Source organism: Mixophyes fleayi, chromosome 2, assembly GCF_038048845.1.
Source record: "Mixophyes fleayi isolate aMixFle1 chromosome 2, aMixFle1.hap1, whole genome shotgun sequence".
In the NCBI taxonomy this organism is placed as follows: Eukaryota; Metazoa; Chordata; class Amphibia; order Anura; family Limnodynastidae; genus Mixophyes; species Mixophyes fleayi.
Window position 1 is genome coordinate 88,550,726 of NC_134403.1, and position 25,136 is coordinate 88,575,861.

The 25,136-nt window shown below is 42.3% G+C and overlaps 1 protein-coding gene across 2 annotated transcripts in view; it reads left to right on the forward strand.

Annotated features, from left to right (window-relative positions):
- The window catches only part of SLC39A5 (solute carrier family 39 member 5), a 44,306-nt gene extending 25,377 nt beyond the window's left edge, over positions 1 to 18,929 (forward strand). For both annotated transcript variants that reach the window (XM_075198024.1, XM_075198026.1), the window contains exons 6-12: positions 1,352 to 1,521; positions 2,718 to 2,867; positions 2,942 to 3,017; positions 3,887 to 4,093; positions 4,599 to 4,679; positions 15,098 to 15,288; positions 18,478 to 18,929. In XM_075198024.1, the coding sequence (XP_075054125.1) occupies positions 1,352 to 1,521; positions 2,718 to 2,867; positions 2,942 to 3,017; positions 3,887 to 4,093; positions 4,599 to 4,679; positions 15,098 to 15,288; positions 18,478 to 18,618 (1,016 nt within the window). In that variant the 3' untranslated portion in view covers positions 18,619 to 18,929. The remainder of the gene's footprint in view (positions 1 to 1,351; positions 1,522 to 2,717; positions 2,868 to 2,941; positions 3,018 to 3,886; positions 4,094 to 4,598; positions 4,680 to 15,097; positions 15,289 to 18,477) is intronic.
- The last annotated feature ends 6,207 nt before the right edge of the window (positions 18,930 to 25,136 follow it).

The window sequence follows — 25,136 nt, forward strand, 5'->3', positions numbered from 1 at the left end:
AGGTATAGGAAATGTATATGTTCTTTTAATGTTAGAGAATTTAAAACATCTAGGAGTAATTACTAAAAAAAAGAGGTCACTGACATCTTTTGGTTGCCAGGCCTGGCAAATATAATACAAAAGGTCAAAGTTCTGTCTTGAAATGAAAGGACAGCAAAACTATGCCACTCCTAATTAGTCTATGAACTCAGGAAAGAGCATGTAACAGATCACATTGTAGACAACTTGAGTAAAACTGTAAATGCAGGAACAATATGTATGTCCAAGCAATAGACCATGTGTGCCCTTAGCATCCCATAGATCTCCAGAGGCCTACACTGCATCATCTGAGCCTTTAGACTTAAGACCCGAGAAGTAGGATCGCTTAGCAATTACCATATTAGATGCATCACATCCTCAAGGGCTGTTGTATTGGTAATGTTTGGAGAACAGAATGGTATGTTGTTCCTAAAATCAACATCTTTATATGGCACTTGTGTTCTAGCTGGTTAACAGTATGCTGACATTAGGCACATGTCTTATTAAAATCAGGGCTACATGGGCAACATTTTTTCATCACCAAATTGGTTTCCTAAGGATGTGCCGGAAGCAGCTCTGTTCTACAGGACACATTTTCCCAGGTAGAAGTCTACTAGATAAGCAAGTACATTTTGTTGTATTGTAAAACATGAAAGAAGAGCTCTGGGAGAAAAAAGTAACTGTGTCAAGCTGCATACTGCTGTATATATTATATATGCATACATGCAGGGGCAAACGCAGAATTTGTAGAGGGGGGTTTCCACACCACGCCGCCAGTGGGCGTGACCAGCATGCATGGGGGCGTGGCTATAATTTTAGACAGTGCTTGGCTGCTCTCCAACTCTTCCTATCCCCATAATATACATAGGCAATGCTGCGTGCACTACTGTAAGGTGCACGCAGCTCTCCCTTTTCAAGCAGAGCTGTGTGAAGCGGGAGCAGGGTCCAGCCACCTCAATTATACAGTGCCCCAATCTCGAAGGGGAGTTTCCAGGCACTAGGAACCCCCCCCCCCCTCAGTTTGCCTATGACATGGATATAGCTTGATGGAACTTCATCCACATTGATCTGAGCTAAGTGTAGGGGGACAAGCACATCTTCAGATTATATTGAGCCAGTACAGTATTTTACTAATTAATGTAACTCATGCACTATATTAATATACATACCATTCTTCTAACAACAAGTATATTTAATATGTGTAACACATCTATATGTAACTTTTAGTTTTATTATTTTTAGTCACCTTTATGCAACAAACCACAATAAGTCCAGTCAATAGGATCATGACATTGTTTTTCTCCTACTGATACCAATCTCTTCTGTCTTGCAGTCATGGGTTGGGGAGCGCTTGCTGTCACAGTGATCACGGCCCCTTCACTTCTGGCTGTGGCATTTGTCCCACTTCTCAGACGCCCTCTGTTCCGCTACCTACTCAGGTTCCTGGTGGCCCTAGCTGTGGGGACTCTCTGCGGTGATGCCTTACTGCACCTTCTGCCACACGTATGTCACATGTCTTCTCTTAAAAGCTATTATCGCACTACATAATTGCTTATATTAGTCACACAACTTCCATTCAAACCACATGTATTTTATTGATAGAACACGTTTTTTTGGACATCAAAAATAACACATTTTGTTGCACAACGCATATACCATTTAGAATTTTCATGTTGCTTTGCAAAGGCACTTTGCACAAATATTTATCTAATACACTTTTCTTTTTTCTTTCATATACAATACTGCTGAATTGACCCTCAATAACATTCTATATAACTTATCACAATAACTATTATTGGGGTTGCCTTTATTTCAGTTGTTACATTTTTAAACTTTAAGTTCAAGTTTGTCGTCAGCGCTTCTCCTCAGCAGTGTAAATCTGCACAATAAAACAATTAGGCATTTGTTTTTGTTTTTCTCACTAGAATTTGCATATCCCACCATCTCTGTAAATGGTCCTCAGTTTTTGCAAGTTCCTACACTCACATTTAGGTAGAAAATCATTTTGTGCCCTGATTGCTGCAAATCTGACTATTTGGTGATCAGGCTGAAGAACTTGTGAGGACCCCTTACATCCTAGTAGGTCAGTGATCATCAGCGTTCAAATTTTTCAGGCTGCACAATCAACATCCAATCAGAATTTAAATGAGCAATTTAATAATTATAATTAATCATGAATAATTGTAAGATTGGCAGGCCAAATTTGTAGAGCGCGGCTTTATTGCGTAACCACATTGAACTGGCTGTAGCCAGTGGTATTCTGTTTGCTCGAGGGGTCTGCCATAGACTCAAGGGTGTAACTTCCTTAAGTGCAGGGGGGTGCGGCTGCCATGGGCCCACAGCTGTTGGGGACTGCCTTCCCTCTTCAAAGCCCCATGTGTATTTGTACTTTTTCCACTGAGGGGTTCTCAGCGCCACAATCCCTGTGCACAGAGTTTAAACCAGAATCTGTGCATAGCCACTGTAGAACCTTCCACATTATGTAAAATCCTATCACATCAATGGCAAACGGTGACTGTTGTTTGTCAGTTAATTGACATTCTAGATTGTGGTCATTGAGGGTGATAAGGAGTGTGCCTATTCTCTATAACACACAATAAATGTGAGCTAGATGTCCATGTTTACAGCACTTGAGAACTTGGCTGAGTAGTTAAGAGCACTGACTGTCCAATAACTGAGCTTTTATGATTTTGTTGCAGGCACAGGAAGATCACACAGAGGCTAAGCAGCATAATGGACCCCACCCTGTGGTTCCTGTTTTGAAAGGGCTGTGTGTACTTGGTGGTATCTACATACTTTTCCTTATTGAAAATCTCATAGGGCTGCTGAGACAGAGAAGAAGGCGGAAGGTGACTAGTCATGTAACAGATGTACATGTATACTGCTCCTTTGCACAGCATATTAATATTAGTTGTCCCTTTAGAAACATCCTCAGACGAAAAAGCCTGTTCAGGATGAAGGCTGTACCACCGTGTTATGGGACCTTGGACATCCTGTTGGTGAGTAATACTGTTCTGAATATACTTAAAGGTCTTTATAAAAATGACAGGTAGAGAAAAATATGGGAACTCAAACGGATAAGAACATTCCAGTCATTAACTCAAGGACTCAATATAACACCTGGATTTATGACCCACTACATGGACACACTTCACACCCCACAGCAGAGCAACTCCATATCTCTGAACTCCTAGGACTTTTACTCTTCCATCCGTAACGAAAACCTTTGTTTTATTACTTTAGCTTAATTATATATTCCCCCTGTACAATTTTTTTGATGTAACAGCTCTTAAATGTTGTGCCTTTTCCTCAGTCTTTCATTTGTAAACTCGTCTGATGAAGGGGCCTCTGTGCGCTGAAATCTAGCAAGTATAATCATTTTTTTGGGGGGGGTTGGCCAACAAAGGTGTCACTACAATAATACTTTTGACTTTTTGGACAGAAAAATATTCAACATCACATAGATTTTTCTGGCTAACATGGCACTGCAATAATAATAATCAAAAAGGTTTTTTTTGCTACACATTCCTATAGAATATTGAATGACAGAAAGGATATATATATTTATTACATATAGCAGTAGTAGTATACTTCTTATGTTGCTGTAGATAAGTCTGGGGAGATTGCAAGAGGGAGAGAGATTTGTCTGTGTTCAAAAGTCAAATCAGAGAGAACCAGAGTGAGGGTCTTTGTCTTTGTCCAGAGGTGTGTAAGTGGGGGCTGTGTGACGGTGTTGTCAGAGTTGATTTTCCAATTACAGAATCCATGACTGAAGTTATAATACATAATTTTTTCATTTTATTCCAATCCTATTGGAGACAAGCAGGTGATTATAAACTCTTTCACATGAAAATCAATGGTTTTGTAGAGCCAGAGTTTTGTGAAGTAGCAGATGACTGTCAGCAGAGCCATGAGAGACAGATGGAGGAATCAGGAACCAGTGGTTATGTGGCCCCCTCACACCATGCTCACTCGGGCCACTCGCACAGTGCAGCAAGTGGAGGTATCGCAGAGTTTGTATGGATGGTGCTTCTCGGAGATGGAATACACAACTTTACAGATGGTTTATCAATAGGTGAGACAGCACCCAAGTAATACATTTCAACACTATCTCTTAACTTACGTCTGTGCATCTATGTAGAAATTAAATTCAATGATTCAATTTATCTCTAAAAATATTCTGAGGGAGAAGTTACCATTACAGGTGGTGATTGCAATGAGTGACTGCTAAACCACACTCATGGATCCCTTGTGGATCTACTAGTGAGAGAATGGGGGTGTACTGGGTGATGTGGACAAGGTTCATGGCTATGAAACCCTAGAACTGAAGAGATTCTCAGGTGGACCAGCCAGTGACTTGCTGATTCTCACAACTCCACTTGGATTTCAGGGAATAAGATGACCCCCCCCCCCCCCCCCCCCATAGCATTACTCACACTCTTCTGTGCTACTTATGTCTATTCCCTCATCTATTTGTAACTTGCTTCTGTATTCGGTGCTACAGAATCTGTGGCGCTTTATAAATAAATAAATAAATAAATAAACATGAGGTACTAACAGATGCTTGCTGCTTCCTATAGGTGCGGCCTTTTCTGCTGGCTTCTCTAGTGGACTCAGCACCACAGTAGCTGTGTTTTGTCACGAGCTGCCACATGAACTTGGTGAGTGATACATATACTGTGCACATATACTCTACAGGTCTGGGAACTATTATATGTAATGCTTGGGACTTACGTAATTTGGAGTACTGTGTCTAAATTATACTAAAACGTGTAAAAATTAGGGGTGTGCACCGGCCACTTTTCGTGTTTTGGGTTCTGATTAGCTTGAGGTTTTGGGTTCGGATTGGTTTTCCCAAAACACCCCACTAAAGGTTTTGGTTCTGATTTTGGGTTTTGGGTTCTGATTTTTTTTTAAAAAAGCATAAAAAGTGCTAAAATCCATATTTTTGGTTTTTTTCACTCCTACACTATTATTAACCTCAATAACATTAATTTCCACTAATTTCCAGTCTATTCTGAACACCTCGCAATATTGTTTTTAGTCCAAAATTTTGCACCGAGGTAGCTGGATGTCTAAGCTAAGCGACACAAGTGGGCGGCACAAACACGTGGCCCATCTAGGAGTGGCACTGCAGTGGCAGACAGGATGGCAGTTTGAAAAACTAGGCCCCAAAGAGCACATAATGCCAAAAAAAAGAGGTGCAAGATGGAATTGTCCTTGGGCCCTCCCACCCACCCTGATGAAATAGGACATGCGCACTTTAACAAACCAATCATTTCAGCGACAGGGCCTACCAAACTACTGGGGCTGAAATTATTGGTTTGTTTGGGCCCCCACACAAAAAAAAAAGCTATTCATCTCTCCCTGTACAAACTAAACTGGCTCTACTGAGGCAAGATGTCGTCCTCATCCTCATCCTCTGATTCCTCGCCCCCTTCAGTGTGTACTTCCTCATTCTCACACATTATCAATTCGTCCCCGCTGGACTCAACAATCACCGGTCCCTCTGTAGTCTCTGGAGGCCATTGCTGTTCTTGATTGAAGAATTGATAATTCATTTTTATGAACATTATCTTCTCAACATTTTGCGGAAGCAACCTCCTTCGCCGCTCACTGACCAGGTTCCCCGCTGCACTAAAAACTCTTTTGGAGTACACACTGGAGGGGGGACAACTCAGGTAAAATAGAGGCAGTTTGTACAGGGGCTTCCAAACTGCCTTTTTTTCCTGCCAGTAAAAGTAAGGACTGTGTGACATGTCTACTTGGATGGTGTCAGCAAAGTAATCCTCCACCATTTTTTCAATGGTGACAGCATCCAATGCAGCGACAGTAGACATGTTTGCAATGGTTGGCAGGTCCTTCAGTCCGGACCAGATGTTGTCTGCATCCCCGCCAGCGGGTCGTTTTGGAAATCTCAGCTGTTTCCTCGCAGCCACAGGTGTGGAAGAAAATGAAGGAGGAGCTGTTGCCATGTCACGGTCCTCTTCAGATGACAATCTCCTGACCAGCAGGTCTTTGCACCGCTGTAGACTTGTGTCCGCCGGAAACAGAGACACAACATACGCTTTAAACCGAGGATCGAGCACGGTGGCCAGAATGTATTCCTCTGACTTTAAAAGACTGACCACCCTCGGATCCTGGCAAAGCGTGCGAAGGGCTTCATCCACAAGAGCTACATGCTTTGTGGAATCGCAATGGTTTACCAGCTCCTTCCTCACTTTCTCCAGCTGCTTCTGCAACAGCCTGATCAGGGGAATCACCTGACTCAAGCTGGCAGTGTCGGAACTGACTTCTCGTGTGGCAAGTTCAAACGGCTGGAGAACCTAGCACAATACGGAAATCAGTCTCCACTGCGCTTGACTCAGGCGCATCCCCACTCCTTTGCCTATGTCGTAGGTGGCTGTGTAGGCTTGAATGGCCTTTTGCTGCTCCTCCATCCTCTACAGCATATAGAGGGTGGAGTTCCAGCGCGTCTTGTTTGAGGTGATGGCAGGGCAGGTTCAGGCTTTTCTGATGTTGCTCGAGTCTGTGGTAGGCAGTGGCAGAATGCCGAAATTGTCCAGCAATTTTGCGGGCCACCGCAAGCATCTCCTGCACACCCCTGTCACTCTTCAGGTAATGCTGCACCACCAAATTTATTGTGTGGGCAAAACATGGCACGTGCTGGAAATTGCCCATATGTAATGCCCGCACAATGTTACTGGCGTTGTCCGACACCACAAATCCCCAGGAGAGTGTAAGTGGGGTAAGCCACTGCGAGATTATTTCCCTCAGTTTCTCTAAGAGGTTGTCAGTGTTGTGCCTCTTACTAAAACCGGTGATACACAACGTTGCCTGCCTTGGAACGAGCAGGCCTTTTGGAGATGCTGCTACTGATGCTGCTGCTGCGGAAGGCGATGCATCTACCCAGTGGGCTGTCACAGTCATATAGTCCTTAGTTTGTCCTGAACCACTTGTCCACATGTCAGTGGTTAAGTGGACAGTGGGTACAACCGCATTTTTAAGAGCACTGAGGACACTTTTTCGTACTTCTCTGTACATCCCGGGTATCGCCTGCCTAGTGAAGTGGAATCTCGATGGGATTTGGTACCGGGGACACACTACCTCCATCAACCGTCTAAATCCCACTCCACTGATGGCGGACACCGAACGCACGTCTAACACCAACATAGCTGTTAAGGACGCAGTTATCCGCTTTGCCATAGGATGACTACTGTCGTACTTCGTGCTCATGGCAAACAACTGTTGTACGGTCAATTGTTTAGTGAAAGACGTAGCGGTCTTACGACTTTCCCTCTGGGAAGATGACCGACTACCAGCAGCGGCAGTAGTAGGCGTAGCGCTGCAGGATCCTCCGGAAGAATACCGGATTGAAGAGGACTCAGTCATGCCGGTGACATGGCCTGCAGGACTATCTCCAATCGAGATCGAGGAGGAAATCGATGAGGAGGGTGTTGCTGGTGTGGATACAATGGCAGCAAGGGACTTGGGTGTCCCTGGACTGCTGACGGTCCTAGCCACAGTCCCTGAACTAAACACTGAATTATAAAGGTTCTTCAGGTGACGTATAAGGGAGGATGTCCCTAGGTGGCCAAGATCCTTACCCCTGCTTATTGCAGCTTTACATAAGGTACATATGGCAATACAATTGTTGTCCGGATTGGGATAGAAATAATTGCAGACCGAAGAGGTGGATTTTTTGGTCTTCTGCCCAGGCATGACGATGGACTTTTTCCTCCCATGGACAACAACTGTTTCCCCTCCTGGTGCCACATTTAAGATAACCACATCAGCATCCTCCTCGTCAAGTTCCTCCTCAGCGCCAGCTACATCAATATCCTCCTCCTGGTGTACAACATTGACACCTTCATTAGCCAAATCTGGATCTGCACTGTGGGTGATCCTTCCAGCATATGCAGAGGGCGTGCTGCAAATGGTGGAAGGAGCCACCTCTTCCCGTACAGTGATGGGAAGGTCAGGCTTCGCAACCACCAACACCCTTGGACTCGCCTTGGGGATTTGTGATGCCATCTGTTTAGAAGGCAGAGTTGTTTGCTGTGTTGTTGCTGACAGCTCTTCTCTCTTAAATTTTTTTGAGGGGGGGGGGGGGAGGAGGAGGGCTTAGATCCTTGGGTGAAGCTGAACCACTAGTCCTGAACACGGGCCAGGGCCTAAGCCATTACTTGCCACTCCGTGTCGTAAATGGCATATTGGCAAGTTTACGTTTCTCCTTTAGATGATTTTAATTTTCTTTTTTTGCTAATTTTTGTGAACTTTGGGTTGTTGGATTTTACATGCCCTCTACTATGAGATTAGGCATCGGCCTTGGCAGACGACGTTGATGCCATTTCATCGTCTATCTCATGACTAGTGGCAGCAGCTTCAGCATTAGGAGGAAGTGGTTCTTGATCTTTCCCTACTTTATCCTCCAAATTTTTGTACTCCATTATATTTTTTTATTAATATTAATATATATATATATATATATATATATATATATATATATATATTAATATTATATTATATTTTTTGGTACAGCAGGAACAGTGAACGTAGTTTGAGATTGCAGTACCTATTTTTTGGTACAGCAGGAACAGTGAACGTAGTTTGAGATTGCAGTACCTATTTTTTGGTACAGCAGGAACAGTGAACATAGTTTGAGATTGCAGTACCTATTTTTTGGTACAGCAGGAACAGTGAACATAGTTTGAGATTGCAGTACCTATTTTTTAATACTGCAGGAACAGTAAACGTAGTTTGAGATTGCAGTACCTATTTTTTGGTACAGCAGGAACAGTGAACATAGTTTGAGATTGCAGTACCTATTTTTTGGTACAGCAGGAACAGTGAACGTAGTTATAGATTGCACAGGACACAGCACCACTGGACTGAGCAGGACACAGCACCACTGGACTGAGCAGGACACAGCACAGCACTACACAGCACGAGAAAGAGCAGGACAGAGGACTACCTAACACACCCTCCCTCTTCTCTGATCAATGCCCGAGTGAAGATGGCGGCGGCAAGCGGGAAATATAAAGAATCCGGATCTCGCGAGATCCGACGGCGGGATCCTGACGTTCAGCCTCGTTTTCAGTTTGGCCATCGGCGGGAATACCCGAGTGCTCGGATCCGCACTGTTCGGGGGGGTTCGGATTGGCAGAATCCGAGTCCGCTCATCCCTAGTAAAAATAATCCTGTGGCGTTCCTTTACTCATTAAACTGTTGTGCTCCTCCATCTAATTGTAGGAAGAAATGCCAATAAGACTCTACAGCATTCTGCAGTCCTGGATAGGGAAAACCAAGCTTTAAATGGACATAAAAGGTAGTCAGAATAAACGCAGACGTGAAAACAAAGGATAGAGAGGGCCTTGGTCATGAGAGAGATTACAATAAAGTGGGAAAAAGGCAGAGCTGAGACCCACAAGAGCAGAGCAGGGGCCCTTGGAGGGAGGGTGAGTAGATATGAATCGCCATCCACCCCCTCCCCCAAAACAAATCCCTAAATAATTTGCTTTACCATATGTTTAAGATAAAACTAGTGTGACAAGTCAACCCTAGTGAAAGAAATTATTTGACTTAAAAGCAACAATTTTCCTTCATAGTACCCTGTACACTGCACACAGAATCATACTTCTCACCTCCTTAAAGTTTGGAAGTAGGAGAGCTCCTACCTTATTGTGCTGACATACCCCAGCTCCCTACGTGACCACAATCCTTTATTCATTGTAATGCAGTGACAATTGAAGAATTCAGGATAATCCAGGACTGTTATAAGGCAGTTTCAACAAATGGGAGTTGATCTAAGCATAGGACTAAGTGGTTGCTTTTTAAGAAAGTACATATTAAGTATATTGCTTAATCATCCAAGATTATTCCTTATAATACACAGGTTTTCCTAATGAACACTGAAGTGATGACATTAAAATTACTTGATTATACCTGTATTATTTACAGAAGTTTATACATACACAATGATTTTGAAGTGAAAATAAATTTGTCTAACTTAATAAAACTTAGAGATACTATATTTGTGTATATCCAAAAATAAAAATGCTATACAGTACAAGAAAGGTGGCATGTAATGGCATGTGGGCAGCAGATAGTGATAGCCGCACATTAGTTCAGCTCTATTTGCACAAATCTTTAATTTGTGGAAACTGTTAGTAAATGACACAGTAGCACTGAGGACTGTCATCACACCAATAACAAGGATCTACTGGACTACTATATCCCAGCTGTTGGACCCACTGAGCTCAGATATCATTGTTGTTACCATCACAGTACGGCTGCTGGACCCAGTGATTGCACATTTCAGTGTCCTGGTCCATGTGTCCGATTGGGGGGGCTGCTTACTGCATTACCTTAGCCAGTGGACAGCAAAGGAGCCTCCACTGGATGAATTGTTGCTCTCCACTCTTTTAATACCTTCCCCAACTAATTCACATTCATTCACTTCTCTCACATTACTCCACAATGCACCTACATTATGCTGGTGACATCTGACCCAACCCTGTGCCCAGTGCATTGCCCTTTATGTACCCACATTACTTCTTCCACCTCAAAACCTCCCATCCACCTTTTTCTTCCAATCCCTTCAACCTTATCCATTACCCCGCTTTTCTTGAGAACCCTCAAGCGCATTGGTCTGTTTTCAAGAAACTCACATCCATCTATGATCTATTAATTTTAAAATTCCTCAATCACCTTTCCATTACAAAAACCTAACATACCTCCTCTGACTCTACATCCCCTGCAGCTCTCTCATCTGGGGGAAATCACACTCAGCCCCACTCCCAGGCTGGAGACAAACAAGGAGGCGGGGAAGGTATCCTACTGTCTCCATGCTGCCAATGCCCTGGAACCCTCCCTCTTCTTCTCTTCCTTTGAAATCCATAACATCCATCTATTCTCTCCACTACAGCTTTGTGTTGCTATCATTTATTGCGCCCCCCCCCCCTCCCCCTCCCCAACTTTACTTCTTGGCTGATTTATTTCCTATACTTTGGCCTCATCACTCTCATAAGGCAGCATGGTGGCTAAGTGATTAGCACTTCTGCCTCACAGCGCTGGGGTCATGAGTTCAATTGCCAACCATAGACTTATCTGTGTGGAGTTTGTATATTCTCCTCGTTTTTGCATGGGTTTCCTCCGGGTGCTCTGTTTTTTTCCCACAGTCCAAAAACATACTAGTAGTTTGATTTGCTGCTAGCAAAATTGACCCTAGTCTGTCTCTGTCTGTCTGGTTGTGTATGTTAGGGAATTTATTCTGTAAGCTCCAATGGGGCAGGGACTGATGTGAGCGAGTTCTCTGTACAGCGCTGTGGAATCAGTGGCGCTATATAAATAAATGGTGATGATGATAGTAGGCGATTTCAATATTCCCATTGACAAAACTGTTGTCTCTGCTGCCACAAAACATTTTTTACTTAATTCCTCCTTTGATCTCTCCAACTGGGCTTCCCTTGGATACCCCGTTGACCTTGTCTTCACCCCCTTTATGTCAGCCCTACATCAACTCAATAACCCAACTCCCCCCATCTAAAAAAGAAAACAAATACACACCGACAACTATATACTATCAACCTTACCTGCTTCTCAGCTTCACTAAACCTGCTCCTCTCTCTTATATTGTCTTGTCCTGCTGTGATCTAGCTGCCTTTCTGCAACACACTCACTTTAACCTTAGATAGTGCAGCTCCAGCCGTCTCTGGCGATCCATCAAATAGACTCACTATCGGCAAAAATATCCCTGCACTGCTTAGCACCACTGGAGGAAATCTTATTAAGACGTTGACTTTCTCCACCTGAGTTCATCCTTAAAACACTGCCATTTCATTTACAAGCAAACCTACTTTCCTTCACTAATGTGCACCCAAATTTGCCAACTTCAACTTACTTCTCTGCACACCTGTACCACCTCCTTCCTGCTGCACAGCCCATGACTTTGCCACATGCTTCAAAGATAAAAACACTTCCATTGGAGTACCAAACCTCGAACATTCCATCCACCTCTTTCTATGCTGGATAATCAGTTCTCTGATCATTCTTTCCAGTAACGTCTACACATCATTTCACCCTACAATCTGTCCCCTCAACCCATATCCCTTCCAACTCTTCTGCTCCCTCTCACCCACTGCATGCCTGCCTCTAGCTCACATCTTCAACATGTCTCTCTCCACTGGTACATTCCAATTCTTCTTTAAACACACACTCATGTCACCAGTCTTAAAGAAACCATTTGTCAACAATCTTAAAGAAACCATCTTTTGATCCTCCTCTTTGCCGCCAAACTACTTAAGGAACGTGCATACAACTTTCTATTTTACTTTCTCTCCTTTCACTCACTTGCAGACTGCAATTGAGCTTCTGTCCCAACATTCCACAGAGACTACACTCACAAATGAGATCAATGCTCTAATTACAGCAGTGTATCCATGCTCATCCTCCTGAACTTCTTTGCTGCTTTTGACACTGTAGATCACCCTCTTCTCCTGCACACCCTTCACTGTAATGGCCTTCATGAGACAGTTCCTTCCAGATTCGTTTGCTACCATCCAACTGCTTTTGTACCTCTAGCACATCCTCCACTTCACTGCCATTATCTGTTGGGGTCCACAGAACTCTGTTCTTGGCCCTCTGTGTTTCTGATTGTACACCTCTTCTCCTGGTGAACTAATTTGCACATTTGGCCTCAGTACTATCTCTACGCTGATGACACCCAAATTTACCTCTCCGATTCTGACTAATTCCCTTCTCTACTACCTTGTATGACCAATTGCCTCTCTGTCATCTTCACTTGGATGTCCTAATGCTAACTAAAGCTCAACATGTCCAAATCACAGCTTTGTCATCTTCCTCCTCCCAAAGTCACCACCTCCAGTCAAATCTCCCTCACTGTCAACAACACCACAATTTCCTCAGTCTCCCAAGCGTCTTGCCTTGATGTCACACTTGACTCTGCCCTCCGCTTTACTTCCAGTCTTTCAATCCTGTTACCTTCACCTTTGAAATTTTGCAAAAAATACTCTTATTTTACAAAAGATGCACAAAACTCTTATTCATCCTCTATTAATTTTCTTCCTTTACTACTGTAACCTCCTCCTAATTGGCATTCCCCTCGTCCATTTTTCCTATTAAACCATCCTAAATGCCACTGCAAGACTCTCTCGCCATATATTTTGTTTTGTGGATGCCATGTTTTCGTGCCTTATAATGCAATGGCAATAACAATAATAAAGAAAAGAACAACAACTTTAGCAGCTATATTAAAGAGAGTTTGGATCATCTATAGAATGCAGCATATATCATGTATTATTTTTTAACTCCATGTTTAAATTCTCAACCATCTGATTCCCCTTGGCTGGAAAATCATCTTGCTGACCATCCTCTTAGCTATGGTCTATAACTTGTTGGAACGCTTTGGCCTGCAGACTGAGCTACTCAGGGCTTCTTTGGCCCCCATCCCCTCATATCTTCACTCCTCTTATATCAGAACATTATTTTAGAATGTTTTCTGACATTGCAATAAACAATAATATTGTCTCATATTTCATTTTATTTAAGTAGGAATGTACTTTATTATTGTATTGTATTATGATTGCATTGTGCCCACCCCACCTTACTCCCCCTCCCTTTTAATTGTATCTGCCAAGCCCTATGCTGGAAGTACCTGCCATTTTCTTTTTTTTCAGTTGATCCATGTGTGCTTACATTTTGTATGGTTTTTGTAGTGAACATAGGGGACTTACAGTTATAAGGATTAGCCAATAACATAATTGTGGGGAATAAGGCCTAACCATAACTGCATAGTAAATACTGTATATCAAATGAATCCATTGATAATTTGAGCTACTAATAAAATGAGAAGCCAGAGGCTCTGGTGAGTTTACTTGGTGGCTTTGCCCACCTCTGTGTAAAAACTATAACAGCGTCACCTTTAGGGGAAACTGAGCAGTTTCAAATACCTCCTGGGGGTAAATGTATCATTCTCTGGATTCTGCTAGGAAATCGGCGACTTTGCAGTGAAAATTTAAAGCAGTGATGGCTTGTAAAGGCAAATTTGCTATGATTGCCTTTACAAGCCGTCACCACTTTAAAATTTCACTGTAAAGACACCGATTTCCGGGAACTTGCAGAATCCAGAGAATGATACATTTACCCCCTGGGGGGAGTTCCATCCTGACATAGGAGAGTTTTTGACACCTAAAGAGATGTGGGACGGACAGGAGGGAGCCATTACCAGCAGGAGTCTCACACGAAGAGACATGAGCTGTGTGACCATGGCCTGCAATATTGTATATAGACAAATATAATTCAGTTTTCAAAAATGGCGCTTAAAATCAATGTAATTAGTGATCAGCCACATATTCAATAATAACATGATGAAGGGCAGCCCATATGTCAAATAAAGCTGTCTGTCAAGTAGAGGAGGTGAGGAACTAAGTTTCAGCTCAGCTGATACACTGGACCTATACTGTTCGGCATCTATAAATTTGTAAATTTATATTGAATTTATTAATACAATTAATACACGATCTGTGTGACACTGCTCAGGAAAGTTAGGTCACATAGTAGAATTGGGTATTAAATCAGCGAACATGCAAACTGTGGTTGTAAACAGTGTCACAGACCGCAACCCCATGGAGGTGAGGAAAGGTGTAAAAGTGTCTTTAAAAAGAGGTGAGTGTGAGATTTAGGCTGGAAATCTGTGTCCCACCCCCCTTAGAGTAAGCTTCAAAAATGCGAGTGCATGGGGTGCAGTTTGTGACAGGTAAATGTGGTCAGGAGAGGTTCCTGACAAGTTAGAGGTGATATATTGTTTAAATGTTTCAATATATGATAAGATATTAAGTTAGGGAGTGGCTAGAGGTAGCTATCGATGACAGTTTACATGGTATTATAAATGTTCAATTTCATCCAAAATAATCATACATATTTGTACAAAGGGGATCCCTTTGTACAAATATTTGAATGATTAAAAACTGTATGATTATCATGATTATTTCTATGATTATTTTGATTGAAATTGGACATTGCTTTGTTACTTTGTGATTGATTTAGTTTTCTTTCCTAGGTGACTTTGCTGTCTTGCTACAGACTGGTGTCCCGGTGAGAAGAGTCCTTTTCTTCAGTCTTATATCGGCATTTCTATCATATCTGGGAATGTTGGCTGGAGCAATAGCAAGCCAGAGTTCAGCTCACGTCACTCCCTGGATATTTTCTGCTACTGCTGGGATATTTCTATATGTGGCACTTGTAGATATGGTATGTCAGCAGTATTTCTGTGTTAATGTCATAAATTGTGATATTATTATTTGGACTCGTGTACTGGGCTACTGCCCTTGCCACCAGTGCAGGGGGTGTGGTCTTTATAGGGTTCCCTCCCTGCTTTCTTCTGATTGAAGCTTCACTGCACATGCACTGGGCCATGGCGTGCTCAGGAGAGCAGAGCAGGGCCTCTTCTAAGCATGTGTGGGTCGGTGTGTGCGCAGTAAAGCCCAGTACAGCACATGTTCAGAAGAGGTTCCCGCTATGCTCTTCTGTGAAGAAATTGGAGGCCAAGGCTGCTAAAGCAGTATCACCAGCCCTTTCCCAAATTCTGCTGTGAGGCTCGTTATGCACTGTTCCTTCCATCTTCTTATCAAGGACACAGTAAATGCTGGTCTCTATTTATACAGCGAACACCAGTGAAGGTAGGAGGGGAACTGTCGGCTATAAGAAAGATATCTGTGTGCTGAGACCACTCTGAAAGAGGAAAGAGGGGAAGACTGACCACTGCCAGTTAATGGTTTACAAAGTTCAGGGGGGTGATGGTATTCAACCAAAACAAAAATTGACAATAAAATAAACTAAAATTAGAATTTGTCTGCCGCCAATTAAACACATATTTTACTTTAATACCCCTTCAGATTAAGAATATCTAAAATAAACATAAATGTTTTACAATAATACTAGTATTGTTATAGCAGAACATCTACAGGTTTCTCAGCATAAGCTAAATGCAAGTTGGAAAACCTTGTTTTATATTGTAAGTGTATTTTAAGATTTTGTTACCTCTGACCTGATACACTTACTCTGTGTGGCCTTCTAATCTTCAAAAGGCCCTCACATTACCCTTAAACTCAGTAATAAGTTAAACACTACTGTTAATCAAAGAAAACAACACAATATGCCTTTAGAATACACCCTTACATGCTAATGAAGCCAAACAGCCACCCTAATACACCAGTCAAGCCTCTCACTATGCTCACTGACCTAAATAGTGCCATATGCCCTTTCTGAGCCCCAGTTACCTCAAAACACCTTACACTTGCCCCCCTAAAATACCCCTCACTGACTTATTTAATAAGACTAGAGCTGTGGGTGAAGCTTGGCATAAAAAAAATAATAAGAGTTGTGGTTAACAGGACATAAAGCAGGGAAAAGGGCAGACAATTCATAAAGGAGGAAAGATCCGGGGGCTATAGGTGAAAGCTGCATGAGGGCGTCTGGCTGCCTGTTGGCCATCACTGTATTAGAGCACATTTTAAGTGCTTAAGGCGATCTCAAAAGCAGCCTCCATGTACCTGACTGAGGTTCTTAAGGAAAATTATTATAAACACATGAGCATTTTTTCTCTAAACACTATGTATATATAATTTTTCATACTCGTAGGAAAAAAGGTAATTGTGATTTTAAAAATGCCCATCCACCGATACATAGCTTTAGAGCTCATTCAGATGAGCAAGTTAGCAACTGCTCTTAATTTCGTTGAGTTTCTTCTCTGGGTAAGCAATGTGGTTAGTTAGCAGTAAGGCTAGGTACACACTGGAGCTTTTTTGTCCAATAATCGTGCTAATCAGCTGACATACGACCGTTTGGTCGGATGACACATTAGTGTGTAGAATCACATGATGGTCGAAAGTCGTCTCAAAGTGCCAATTGTCAGCTCATTAGGTTGGTCGCACTATTTAATAATCTCGTTCCAATCATGTAGTGTGTATGAATTCACGACCGATTCCACAACCAACTGCCAATAGTTCCTCAAACTGCAACTCCTTTCAGGGGCATGTGTATGTAATCTTCTGATGTTTGTAGCTGTCCCACGTGGAGCGTTGTCCGCACGTCAGTCAATTTGGTGCTTGTAGCGAAAAAGCAATAGCAGCTGTCTATTGAATTTATGTATATAGCATATGTCTGCTTGCCTAATTTATACACCATTGTCTGCACAGTCTACAAGAAAAGCACATACCTATGTATTAATGAAAAATGAATGAAGAAGACATCTTTCCTTTTCCCTTTAAGAGTTTGAAGTCAGCTGTTCATAAATATACTATAATCTATAGTCATATTATTCTATAATAATATACCAGATCTTAATTGTAACGCAGAGTTACTGATGCCAACTTTGGATAGTGGGTAGCAGTATAGATGGATAGTCTTTAATAACATGTAGGACAAACCCTAGTACTGAGTTTTTGTCAAACCCTCACCATTCAGCTAACAAAATCCCATATTTCCCAGATTTTAGAGCATAGCTTAACTGTCGAAATACAGATATAGTTATTCATTTATGGGCTTCCTGCTTAATTTGAAATATGCAACTTGAGGTTTGGATTGTTATTGTAATGGCACAAAGTATGGATTTGGTGCATATCTAGTCATTAAATACCCAAATGTTGTTATTTACTTACTTCTATGGTGCTGAAACAAAATAGTATGTCAATTATAAGTCTGATTGTCCATCTCCGTGACTTCATCCTGCTTCCACACCATGATCAGTACATGTTCTCTTCATAAATAATTACCTATGAAACCTGACTCCCAGTGGCCATTTGAGCATTTTTGAACTGTCACTCGGTTGTCAACCCTACATGACCACCCCTTAATGTCAATACTATTCTGGCTCGTTTTACAGATCTGCAGTAGGAGTTGCTGACAATTCCCATTCTTGAAGTAAATATTAAAGATCAGAGTCAAGAATACAGTTTTGTCATTCAAAAACAAAAAGTTCAATGTCAAATGGCTTCTTTCTTTTATCTACAGTCCTGTTATCCAAAGACCAGTAATAAAAACCATTATTGTTTTATATTAATTATTATTAATAAGGTTTGGGGATTTTTGCCATACGCACAGACATACTCATCAATATTCTCTACCTATAGTTATAACGAGAAGCCTTGCTAAACACTTTAACGAGTATGGGTACTGCATGGAAAGACAGGGGTCGCTTTGCTATGTGTTTAAGTACAGTTTAGGCGTTGTTCCCAAATTATAAAATAACCTTTTATCAGGGAAACCATTCAGATACCTTTGTGTGTTTGTGTGTGTGTGTGTGTGTGTGTGTGTGTGTGTGTGTATATGTGTATAATAACTAAGATTTTTTATACAATGCTGTGTTCATTTGGTTATTTAATATTTATAGACAAATGTAAAGTTGTAAAAGTAATCTAATTATTGTACCTTTGTATTCAGCTTCCCCAAATGTTACACCGTGAGACCTCAGACCTCTGCGAGGGAATGGATTGCTTCCTCCACAGTGCTGGTTTCCTGCTGGGATGTGGTATAATGCTGTGCATCGCTCTTTTCCAGGACCAGATGGTGTTGAATCTTTAGAAAATTTAAGTGGACATTTTAATTGTTCTGAAAAGATGTGGTAACTCGGGCGGATTTTGAGAACATATTGACATCTTCCCCCTTTAGCATGTAGAAGCTAATATCATGCAATGTGTACAGGGCCGGATTAACCCGAGGTCTAACTGGGCTATAGCCCAGGGGCCTCGGGCATCCAGGGGGCCCTTCAAAGTTTTCAGCAGCATTATTGATCGGTCCGGGGGCGGGGGCGCCCCCAGCCTGATCAATGCTGCTGAGCACAGTCAGTTCAGTCCTCCGTCCCTGGCGCTCAGTAATCTGAACTCTCGCGAGATCTCCATAGTAAGGAGCTTACAGCGCGCCGGGGACGGAGGACTAAACTAACAGGTAAGCGCTTTGGGGGTGGGGGGGGGGGGGGCGGCTGGTGTCTCACATTGGGGGCCTCACGGGGGAATGGAGGCGCCCTTAGCCCAGGGGCCTCCATTCCCTTAATCCGGCCCTGAATGTGTAGCAAGTGACTACAGCATTTCCCCTACAAATGCCAGAATGCTGTTTCTTGCTTGAAATGGAAAAAGCAGATGTTTTGCACTTCATGACAATCTATCAAGTCTAAGATAGGATAACTAGGCAAATTATGAACACTCCTAATACCATCCAATTATTTCTTACACAACAAAATACAGTTTATGTACACAAAGTGGAGCCTTCATATTCAGGTTTGATTAAACACTGTAAACCTAATGTTGCACACACAACATAAAAAAATAAATGAACGCACATATGTGTATGTTTGTTTACTTCTTTGTTAGAATAAAACATTTATATTTTGTATTCATGGAGTTTTTGTTGTGCACTAGTCATTTATGCTTGGTTTTCTTAAAGAACTCCGTGGCAAATGTTTATTTTTAGAATAATTCTCTCTTCTCCTTCTAACAGTGTTCCCATGCCCGGGCCGGGGCATAGTATGGGTAAAGCATGAGCCCCAGGCACTAGATGAGCTGTAGGGCCCCACAGAGCAGTGGCGCACGCAGGGGGGGTTTCTGGGTTTCCAGAACCCCCCCCCTCCACTAAAAAGTGCCCTACATACCGGCACTGTAGTATACAGCAGCCGCAGCACTGTCTAAGAAGCGTCTGCGGCTGTGCTGTATTGTATACAGCACCGCCGCGGACGCTTCTTTGACAGCGCCGCGGCTGCTGTATACTACAGTGCAGCCGAAACGGAGCTGCCGCACATGCGCGGCGGGTCTCTAGGATTTTTTTTCGAGGGTGGAGGAAACCCCCCCCCTGAAAAATCCTCTGTGCGCCCCTGCAGAGTGGAGGGATTTCTGTATCTATCATCACCCAGTAGAGAAAGCTCTCTGGGGACTGGCTATAACAGCCATTCCTCTGAAATCCGTAAAGTTCAACATGCCCCCTCACAAGGGTGGTGGTGGAGAAAGGGGTAGCATATGCCAGAGATCCCACACTCCTGCTGGGGCCTGGAATGCCATGATGCTCTGGGTATTTGGGTATTGTGCAAATATATTATTTAATATTGGTGCATGACTTACACTTAATGACCACTGAACCTAAAACAAGTTAATCTGATATAAAAAGACATCATGTGATTGTGAGAGAACCTCCTAAGTAAAAGTGCTTAAATGTGTATGAACCCCTTGCTGTTTATAGGACTGTAAGCTATTCTCTGCAAATTCACATTTCTTGTATCTTAGTGGCTCCCTGTTGCGTTCTTCTATAGGTTTACAGATTGTGTGGTGTACAATGAACTCCACAGTCACAGCCTGTGTTCTAACAAGTTCCTGAAACTATGACTATTTATAAAGGGATGTAGTTGGATACCTAACCTATATATAAAGCATCTAGCATTTTTAAGTCCGAGTTACTTTCAAAATGATAAGTATACAATTTAAATAAAAGTATACAATTTACCTTATTATTTAACTTATAAAATATTGCCATGTGAAATGTGTTTTTCTGTAACATAATTTGATGATATATAGAAGCAAGAGCTGCTATGAGACCAAACGTTCACACGATAAATGACCGTTCGGCCCATTATCACATTTTTGTGTACGCTCCAACGATGAACAATTATCGTTCCAAAGCATATTGTATCATTTGATTTGATTTTTAAACCGAAGTTCAGCTACCACATACAGCAGGGGAGGCCAAGAGCCAAAAAATATCTATAGGTACAGCAAAGAACCAACTTTACCTTTTATATGTGTGTGCATATACATATAAACAGTATATACATGCGCATATATAACGCACACATATACATTGAAAGTATAACATAATTTATAATATCTTGATAAGTAAAAAAGAAGATATCCAACATAACCAAAATGTTCATAATAATAATAATCAAGCAGCGAGGTAAGAGCTGACTCTTACCTCGCTGCTGTGTTCAGTTGAGAAGGGTTCAAAGGGTACTTACAGGCTCTCCACAGTAACTCACGGTGTTTCTGTATCCACAGTCGCTGTGGAGGGAATGAAGTGGAAATAAAAAAGTTCTAAATAGCCAACATGCCCCTCAGACCTCTTCAGATTCCTACCAGACTTCACCACGTGCTCTTTACATACACATCAGCCTCCCCACATGCCAGGAGATCTACCCACATTCCCCAAACAAGCCAATCAACTTCCCCACCTGCCCCATACAAGCCAATCAACTTCCCCACCTGCCCCATATATGCCAATCAACTTCCCCACATGCCTCATACATGCCAATCAACTTCCCCACATGCCCCATACATGCCAATCAACTTCCCCACATGCCCCATACATGCCAATCAACTTCCCCACCTGCCCCATACAAGCCAATCAACTTCCCCACCTGCCCCATATATGCCAATCAACTTCCCCACATGCCTCATACATGCCAATCAACTTCCCCACATGCCCCATACATGCCAATCAACTTCCCCACCTGCCCCATACATGCCAATCAACTTCCCCACGTCTTATATCATTATCATCAATTTATATGCCATCAAATCTTGCCACATGACACCAGACCTCACCAGATGCCCTTCAGACCATCCACATGCTCTTTATATACCACCAGACCTCACCAGATGCCCTACCATCAGACCATCCCACATACTGTATGCCGTCAAACCTTGCCACATGTCCGTTATATGCCATCAGACCTTGCCAGATGCCCCTTAGATGCCACAAGATCACCCCACATGCCCCTACCAGATGCCCATCTGACTACCTCACATATGCCATCAAACCTTACCACATGTCCCTTATATGCCATCAAGCCTTGCTGCATGCAATCAGACTTTGCCAGGTGCCCTTTAGATCCACAAGATCACTCCACATGCACTTTATATACTATTAGACCTCACCAGATGCCCATCAGATCCCCTACATGCCCAGCAGCCTCCCACAAAATGTATAAAATCTAATTCTTGTCCTCTACCTCTCCTATTCCTAGGACCACATCTCAGAGAGCACACTATCGTTTTTAGCCCTCTACCACATTATATTGCGCCTTGGGATATATTTTTTTGTAATAAAAATATGCCCCTTATTGTCCTACTTACAGCAGACAAAGCCTGGAGCCCACAAAAAAAGGAAGGAGGAAGAGCACGCTCCACTGTCTCCTCCTCCATCCCTGATTCGATGGCTTACACACTGTGACCTCCCTGCGTTGTGCAGAGGAGGTCACAGGACTAAGCAATTGCGCTGGCTGGGGACCAAACTGCACCTGCCGACACCTGAAGCATCGGAGTGCTGGCCGGGGACTCATCTGTCCCTGCCAGCATGGGAGCCGCATTTGTAAGTTAAAAGAGCCACGGGTTGGCCACCCCTGACATAGTTTTTCGATGATTCAAACCCCAACCATGGCACACCAAACAGACCTGCTACCTGCAAAAGTGCTGCCGCATTGCCGAGCGCCACTGGAGGAAATCTTGTTCTGACACCTATTTCCTCAACAATAAACTTATCCTTTCATCCTACAGCACTGCCCCTCAAACAAATATCCTTCAAATCTCTAATTTCCACTCAGTCTTCTAACCCACATCACCCCTTTGCCAACTTCACTGGTGATTTTACCACTAACTTCAAAGACAAAATCAACACCATTTCGACAAGATATTTTGACATGACAAATTCCACACATTCCAGCCACCTTCAACTACACCTCCCAATCCAACCTTAATTCATTCTCTTCAGTAACTAAAGATGAAGGCTCTGAACTCATCTCATCATCTCACCCTACAACCTGTCTCCTCGGCCCTATTCCTTCCCAACTTCTCCGCTCCCTCTCTTCCACTGCATTTCCACATTTAGCTCACCTCTTCAACCTGTCTCTCTCCACTGGCACATTTCCATACTCCTTTAAACATACACTCATCTCACAAATTATAAGTAAATACAATCCAACCTCTCTCTCCAATTACTGCCCAGTTTAACTCCTCCCCTTCAAACTACTTGAGCGATTAGTGTACAACTGCCTGTCTCACTTTCCCTGCTCTCTGCTATCAGCTTTTCGCCCCCAACATTCCACTGAAACTGCTCTCACAAAAGTGACCAATGATCTACTTACTGTAAAATCTATGGCTCATTTCTCCATTCTAATTCTCCTGGACAACTCTGCTGCTTTTGACTGTTCCATCATCCTCTTCTCCTACACACCCTCCTTTCTATTGGCCTTTGTGACACAGTTCTTTCCTGGTTCAATTCCTACCTATGAAACCGCACCTTTAGTGTTTCTACCTCTGGCATAACCTCCCCTCCACTCCCACTATCAGTTGGGGTCCCAAAAGGCTCTGTTGTTAGTCATTTACTTTTTTCACTGTACACTTCTCTTGTAGAAATAATTCGCCAATACCACTTCAACACTGAGGACACTCAAATCTATATCTCTTTCCCTGACTTCTCCCATTTTGCACTTGTCTAACCGTCTCTCTGCTATCTCCTCATGTATGTCCCAATGCTACCTAAAGCTCAACCTGTCCAAAACAGAACTCAACTTCTCTTCTGCGAAAGCCACCACCTACCCTCAAATCTCCCTCACTGTCACACCACAATTTCCTCAATCTCCCAAGCCTTGTAGTCACACTTGACTCCGCCCTCTGCTTTTTTTATTCCTCTCATCCAAACTCTCTCCCAGTCCTGTCGACTCCACCTTAAAAACATTGCCAGAGCACACCCTTTTCTTACTCAACATGCTACCAAAACTCTTCATATAATCTCCCGTCTTGACTACCACAACCTCCTGCTATCTAATATTCCTAAATGCTGCTGCAAGACATAAATTAATTTAAATGACTCACCCTTGCCTACAAAACCCTCAACACCACCACCCCTTCATACATCTCAAATCTCATATCAAAATACTCTCCCTGCGCCTTGTCATGTCTCTGGTAACCACATCTCACATCTGCCTACAAGACCTCTACCATGCTCCTACCCACTTACGGAATTCCCTAGCAGGCCAAATTAGGCTTTCCCACAGTCTTCAAATGTTTATATCCTCTCTGAAAACCCATCTCTTTTTTTGGAGCTTACCTTATGCCCGATGATACTATTCCTACTAATGCACCCTCACAACATGTAGTATCTCCACTCTAAGCCACACTTGCTCCTCTTGTGTGAGCTGTGCTCTCTCCCACTTAAATGTTCTCTAATTAGTAGGGTCCTCCATACCCTTTGTTTTCATGTCTGCATTTATTTTGTCTACCTTGTATGCCCCTGTTTTATGAATGTCCTGTTTTCCCTACTGTATGGTGCTGTTGAGCCTTACTAATTTATTATAATGTGGGATATAAATCAGTGGCAAGTATATGGTGGTATGTCACCTCTCCAATTGTTTTCATTGTAAAATAATCAAATTCCATTCACATAGATTTCCCATATCACCACTTCTAAATTTTCACATTGACCAATGGTATGAATAGTAAAAATAAAGAGAACAGTGGTATACAGATATCTTAAAAATAAAAAACAGGATGTGATCCTTTTACAAGAGACACATATTACTTGGTAAAAGTTATTAGCGATAAAGTAACCCTCGATTGGCTGTACGTATCCCTTCATAGTCTCAAACTGTGCAAGGGGTGTAATTTGTTGATCAGTAAAAAAAATAACTTTACTTTGTTTAATATAAAGCTGGATAGGGATGGAATTTATATTATTGTGGTCTGTAAAATTTATAAAAACATATTTTATAGTAATTAATATCTATTGCTCAACCCCTTTCAACATTCAACGCATAGCTGAAACAATATTAAAAGCTGTGGCATTACAACCACTACTGATAATTATATGGGGGGGATTTTAATACAAAATTAAATGAGCATATAGTAGGTTTAGACTAACTATATAAACTTTAACCATCTTTATTGGAGACTTGGGTAGGTAGAGTAAATATGATAAAAGGTTGGAGACACTTACACTATAACTAAAAATCTTACTCTCTATGACAGATATGGATTTTGTGTCTAGACCATTATTAAAATAAATACTTATCTGATTGAAAATCAGACCACTCACCTATAATCGTTAAGAAAAGAGTTTAAATA